General features: G+C 44.5%; 1 protein-coding gene across 1 annotated transcript; it reads right to left on the minus strand.

The window, feature by feature from the left end:
• Positions 1–548: 548 nt before the first annotated feature.
• LOC128136131 (uncharacterized) lies at positions 549–2,039 on the minus strand (the record flags this gene model as incomplete). The annotated part of the gene is given in 1 exon segment (XM_052775292.1): positions 549–2,039. A coding segment is annotated over 1 exon segment (1,491 nt), but the record flags the coding sequence as incomplete, so codon positions are not given.
• Between the last annotated feature and the right edge of the window lie 5,114 nt (positions 2,040–7,153).

A 7,153-nucleotide genomic window follows, 5' to 3' on the forward strand; every position in this document is an offset into this window, starting at 1 on the left:
GTTCAGCTGCGGTGTCCCGAAAGTCCACAACAATCCTTCTGAATCCTCCCACCCCCTTCCTTTAAGGGCATCTATTCCTAACAGGTTAGTCGGAATGTTCCCAACCACCATGTCAATAGTGATCGTGCCTTCCTCTCCCGGCAGCATCAGCTTTACCGGAACAATCTTCATAACTTCTGTTGACCCTAAAGCATTCAGGACACAAACGTTTCGCTTAGAGGGAATCACCCCACACCTCTGTGCATCTTCCTCAGTCAGGGCGGAGATCTGTGCACCGGTGTCAATTAAAAAGGTTACGGGTGCACGCTTAGGACCTACAATAGCTGTAATCAATAAATCTCCTCTGTTAGTTTTAGTGAGCTGTCGGATATAAATCCATCCTCCGTTCCCCCACCCACTGCTAAGGAACGGAGGTTCTAGTTTCGCTGCTGACTTTCCCCATCACCCGTGCTCTCCGCGGGGGGGGTGTCTGTGGGCATGACAGGAGAGATTTCTCTATTTGACCCTAGGTGCTGTGGGTGTTGTTTCGGACCATACCACTTTGATATCAGTTTACTCAGTTTATTAAGGAGTAAACCATCCATCACATCTCTGGGAACTCCCTTTTTAATTCCCAAGGCCCACCATTGTTGTCGAGTCAGGGGCTGTCTTCCTCCTCCCCCAGTTTTAGAGTAGGAGTAGTCAGCAACAGTGGCGGGGTCAGTGAGAGCGGTTACATTTTTACTAACAGGCAGAGGTAGATTTTTAGCTCCCACTTGATGGATTCCTTTAGATTTCTCCTCCAAGGTTCTCACAGGACCATATTTTCTGCTATAATCTATCAATTCTTGTGCTACATCTCCCCATGTCCAGATCCTTTTATGCTTTGAGTGGGAAGGAGACGAGCCATAATTGAGAGGTGAACCTGTGCCAACATCAATTTCATCTCCTTTACCTTTAGTAGAGCTCTCCAACTTTTCTACAGCGTCTAAAGATGCTATGGTCCTTTGGAGAACAATCCCGGTGGATTTGAGTGATTCTGGGAGTCCCCTTATCAAAGGAGTCATGATTTCAGGATTCACCGGCAACATCATTGGGGATTCACATCCGGGAACTAACTTCCTTTCATGTATCATCTGCAGGCAGGCTGCTTTGTGCACACTTTCTAGCAATTGATCAGCTGTGCCTGTGATTGCTAGGGGATCTCCCCTGTCTAAGGGGTTCAGCCCTCCGGCCCAATAGGCAGCCCGCTGGGTTAGGGACCATGGGGCACGTCTATCCCCTGTTGTTAAAAAGACACCGTGGCCCCAGTAACCACTAGCTTCCCTTTCATTTAACTGAATTTGGTCCCCTCCAGTTAAAGATACACGCCACACATACTCTGTTTCGGATTCTTTGGGAAGGCGCCCATATTCTCATTTCATTTTGGCCAATTCAGTGGGAGTGTATGGTATCTCTTTAGTTGTAATATGTGGGTCATTATCCTCATCATTTATATAAGCAAATTCTGCTTTAATCAAAGGCCTCACTTGGGGGTTTTCCCTGAAGTGTCTCCTTGCTTCCTCTAGTTCCTTTTGGGGGTATACCTGACTTATTTGCTGAATACCTATCTTTTCCATCTTCATTTCTATCTCATTCAATGATTCAGCAGACGTTGACAGTCCTTCTTTCAAGGCATCTTTTAGACAGCGATTTTCTTCCTCCTTTTCCTCTGCTCGCTGTTTGTACAAGCTAATTACTCTTTCCTTCTCTGCTACCTGCTCTTCCAGGTTGGAGGTTGTTTTCTGCAAAAGTTGTACCAAATTTTCAAGGGATTCTATGATTTGTTTTTCCTGGCTACGCCGCTTATAGCGGTCTTCAATTGCTGCGACCAGGCTGGCTCCAAGAACTGCACAGATTATCGCTTTGCCTGACCGTGATCTAGCCTCATTATGTATAGAAATCACTCGGTCTGTTACACTCTGTAAATTTGCCCAATTGTCTCGAGCCCACTCTTCCCCAGGTGGGGAGGGTCGAGCTCCATACTTTGCCAAGAGTGCATAAAACGAGTCAAGATTTTTTACTGATGGAGAGTTTTGATAACCATTCTTTTCAGTCATTTTTGCTGCAAAGGGCCAAACTCACTTCGGGGAGGTCAAACTTAGTTACACCACACACGCAACCACTGCTGCGTCGCCCTCCTCTTCCCCGAGTGGCTAAAGGGACTAAAATCTCACTTCAGGGAGTCAAAACTTAGTTGCTCACAAGTGCAGACTTTCTCTGCTTGTCGCTTCAACTTCCCCTGGTAGTCAACCTCATCTAATGAGGACAGTTCCCCCTATTTGCACTAAGAGATCCTTGCACTTGATCCTGATAGACAGAGCCCTCAATTCGAGTTTGGGGTGAAATACACTGAGGTGTGTGCGGTGTGCGGGAATCCCGAATCGCCCCCCTTGCTTTCTGGACACCTCTCACCCTTTCAGGTGTAGGGCCAGGTGCGGCTGGAACGAAACGTTTTTCCCCTGTTACAAACCACACAAAATCTGCATCCCTCTGTCTCTCAGGATCCTGTCCGTGACACCAGTTTAATGTCACGGTCCACTTGGTGGACTCGTGATGGTTCGTTTGCTACGATCTCGAAAGTGCAAAATTAAGGTGACCAACACCAAAGGGGATAGCAATAATCACACAGTAAAACTTTATTGTATTGCCTGTGAAGAGGCACGCAATAGTTAGGGATGGGTGAAAGAAAGGAGAAAAGTAAAGTTTAGAGAGAGGAGAAAGAGAAGTTATAGCTACCACCGCTGATCTCAAGACGTCCTAACAGTCCTGGGTCCAGCTAATGCTGCGTGGTCGATCGTCGTGGTGCTTGGTGGGGAAGCTGCAAACTTCCGTTGTTCAGGAGTCATCTTTTATGCTTAGTAACACACCTTGCTCCACCTCTGCCTCAGGAGTCTCCGCCCTTCTCGAGTGAGGCTATCACGCAGGCGCAGGGTCAGTGTCCGAGGCGTGGTAAGTCTTGGAGGCGGGTAGCCTTCGACCAGGAGGTGTGTTTTGGTATTATAATGAAGCAAAGTTCATTTAAAGTTCATGATTTCTTCATCGATGTTATGGCAACAGTTGCAATCCATCCTTTTTGACAGTCTAATGGCTCTAGCCAGGTACCTTCCAGGAGCCTTGTACCGCGCGTTCCGTTCTTGGGATCGGCCACTGCGCTCCAAACAGGCCATTGTCAGGAAATGTACTGTTCATGTTCCTGATGACAGTGTTGAGACAATGCTGATTTTCTGACCGACTCCTACAACAGGTTATGCATGAATGTGAAACATGTGCTGCAATTAAGCAAGCCAAGCGGTTAAAGCCCCTGTGGTATGGAGGGCGATGGCTGAAATATAAATATGGAGAAGCCTGGCAGATTGACTATATCACACTCCCACAAACTCGCCAAGGCAAGCGCTATGTGCTCACGATGGTGGAAGCAACCACTGGATGGCTGGAAACATATTCTGTACCCCATGCCACCGCCCGGAACACTATCCTGGGCCTTGAAAAGCAAGTCTTGTGGCGACATGGCACCCCAAAACGAATTGAGTCAGACAACAGGACTCATTTCCAAAACAACCTCATAGACACCTGGGCCAAAGAGCATGGCTTTGAGTGGGTGTATCACATCCCCTATCATGCACCAGCCTCTGGGAAAATCAAACAATACAATGGACTCTTAAAGACTACATTGAGAGCAATGGGGGGTGGAACTTTCAAACATTGGGATACACATTTAGCAAAAGCCACCTGGTTAGTCAACACCAGAGGATCTGCCAATTGGGGTGGCCCTGCCCAGTCAGAATTTTTACATACTGTAGAAGGGGATAAAGTCCCTGTAGTGCACATAAAAAATATGTTAGGGAAGACAGTCTGGGTTACTCCTGCCTCAGGCAAAGGTAAACCCATTCGTGGGATTGCTTTTGCTCAAGGGCCTGGGTGCACTTGGTGGGTGATGCGAAAAGATGGGGAAGTCCGATGTGTGCCTCAAGGGGATTTAATTTTAGGTGAGAATAGCCAGAATTAAACTGTATGATATTAGTTGCTCTATAACCCTGCTACTGTATGTTATCCTTACTATAATTGTTATATGCTATATCTATAGTACTATAGTAAGAATCACTTAGATCAAGCAAGAAAAGAACTGTGATAAAACTGAGCAAAGCGCAGTAGTGATGGAACCAGAACTGACTCCAGCATGCAACAATCCAACAGTGCACACCATCCTCCTGCTGCGCCAAATGTCACCTGCTCGTCACACCGCGCTGAAGCCCAATTCTGCTCTACCGACTGAGAGGACTTTGCACCATCCCTCCTGCCCAGAAAGACTGGTATGACAGATGGAGCCCAGAGTCAGAAACTAAATGAACTCAATGAACATTTTATGAACATGACCCATGAACTAAAGGAATGATATCTCTGTGTGTGTATACATATATATATATATATATAGCTCTCGTTGTTCATATGTCTTAAAGAGATGGAAAGGTGATGATGATTGATCAGGATGTAACTAAAGGTATGGGAACTGTGCATGACGTCAATGGTATAGAATAAGGGGTGGATACTGTCCTGGTTTCAGCTGGGATAGAGTTAACTGTCTTCCTAGTAGCTGGTACAGTGCTATGTTTTGAGTTCAGTATGCGAAGAATGTTGATAACACTGATGTTTTCAGTTGTTGCTCAGTAGTGTTTAGACTAAAGTCAAGGATTTTTCAGCTTCTCATGCCCAGCCAGCGAGAAAGCTGGAGGGGCACAAGAAGTTGGCACAGGACACAGCCAGGGCAGCTGGCCCAAAGTGGCCAACGGGGTATTCCATACCATGTGATGTCCCATCTAGTATAGGAACGGGGAAGTGGGGGCGGGGAATCGCCGCTCGGGGACTAGCTGGGTGTCGGTCAGTGGGTGGTGAGCAATTGCACTGCGCATCATTTGTACATTCCAATCCTTTCATTATTACTGTTGTCATTTTATTAGTGTTATCATTATCATTATTAGTTTCTTCTTTTCTGTTCTATTAAACCGTTCTTATCTCAACCCACGGGTTTTGCTTCTTTTCCCGATTTTCTCCCCCATCCCACTGGGTGGGGGGGAGTGAGTGAGCGGCTGCATGGTGCTTAGTTGCTGGCTGGGGTTAAACCACGACACTTATGTACAAAAGAAATTTTATTGGAGGAATTTTAAGGGACAGAGCTTGGTCTGAGAGGTGCTGAGAGATGGGGATAGGGAGCTGCCCATTCTTGGCAGCTTTGGGAGAGCCAGGAACCTGTGACTGTAGTCGTACTTCACACTCTGCTTCTCTCTCCTTAAATTTCTGTCCTTAAGTGGTTGTCTTCAAAGTTATTCATGAAAAAAAGCTGTCGGCATGGACAGCTTCACCTGATAGCTTCAGTGTCAGAGCTGTTTAGACAGCTGATTCTTGTACTATTTTTTTCAAGTTTGAGAATATCTTTTAAAATGGACATTTTGCTGTGTTCTGAGTAAAATTTGAAGAACATGTTTTGAAAGTCCCAATCAGAGTTGGGCACCTAACTGATCTGTGTGCCCTTGCAAATCTGTGAATTCATCCATTGTGGTTTGTGATCTTGAATTTAACCCCTTAGATCAGTCCTTTTTTCTTTCGGGAGGTAGGAGAATTTAGAACTTCCTTAGAAAGATTACTTACAGGATGCTTGGTTTAGTAATGCTTGCTGGGGCCTCAGCTTGGAAATCAGAATCCAGATATCTGTTATTTTTTAGAAATTCAAATGCATAGTTCTGTGTATCCTTGAGTTTTGTTTTCAATATCTTGTAAATGAAGGCTCCAGGTAATACATTACTTAAATTTAAAATACTTTCCAATAGAAATATGTAGGAGAAAAGAGAGAATTTAATTATTATTTTCTACTGTGTGCTTGAAAGAGCAATCCAGTTCACCAGTTTTCACAACCAGGAGATTTCCCTGTCTCTGAAACCCATGGCTCTGTACCTGCGAACTGACTAATTTCTTACAAAAATGAGCAAGGGACCCAAAAAGCAGCAGCTTCATTTGGTCCTGCATTTTGACTAGTCTGTAGAATTTGTCCATGCCCAGAGCAGGGCCAGAGCTCTCGAAGGGTGAAAAATATAATCATGTGGTTGACATTATCATAATGTGCAAGAGGTACAATTTAAGAGTCGCATAGGAAAACTATGTGGGTGAGAGAAAATATTCTGGCTCTTAAATTACTGAAAATAAGTACTTGCACAGTGCCTTTGCTTTTCATGGTGTTTTATAGAGCTTTAAAAAAATGCTAATCCTCATAGAACAATTCACAATATTTATTTATTAAAAGGATAACCTTAGACTAAGAGAGTACATTAAAAAAAAAAAGAGGAATATAATTAAATTAAAATCAGCAGCCTACACAGCAGCACTGATCTAAAACTGTCTTTATAAACTGTTGTATATGGCTTTACTTTTAAGTGAGGTTACCTTTAAACAAATGGACCTGAAATTGATGCACTTTTCTGCAATTTCTAGGTCTGGCTCTCACTTAGAACAGAATGTTAACTTTTACTTTTGTATTAACTTCAGTGGTGCAAGAATATATTTGCTCTTCAAATGCCTTGACAATTAATTTTCCCTGTTAAAGAAGAGTCTGTTTTTCATTCAGCAATTTGCTGTTCTATTACTGCAGAAACTGCCTGTCTGTTTACCAAGGAAAGGGATAATGTAACTTAAACAAGATGGCTAAATCCTATTCAGCAGGATCAAAAGGGGTGGTGAATGTTTGACATTTGCAGAGAGAAACTGTCTTAAGCATAGAGGGGTTTTTTGTGCTGCCAGCTAGCGTAGCGAGGGGGGACTTCTTCCTCTGAGGTGCAGTGTGTGTGTGCATGTGTGTCAGTGCAGCAGTTGCTGCTGCAGAATACCAGGAATAAATTACTTGATGTGCAGAACTGAAGGTGCCGTTTGCTTCACAAAATCAGCACAGCATGCACTGCCACTAACCTGAAAGAGGCATCTGACAGCTCTTCGTGACAGCTAGAGGTGGAATGACCCAAACTTGTGGTCCTCCCCCTGCCCCCAAGAGATCATTAGTCCATTCCTTTATAGTGGTTCATTTTGGCTCTCTGTCATTGCCAGAATGCTGCCAATGAATGTGTGTCATGGTTACAATAGTGTGGTAACA

The sequence above is a fragment of the Harpia harpyja genome, chromosome W (genome assembly GCF_026419915.1).
Source record: "Harpia harpyja isolate bHarHar1 chromosome W, bHarHar1 primary haplotype, whole genome shotgun sequence".
NCBI classification, from domain to species: Eukaryota; Metazoa; Chordata; class Aves; order Accipitriformes; family Accipitridae; genus Harpia; species Harpia harpyja.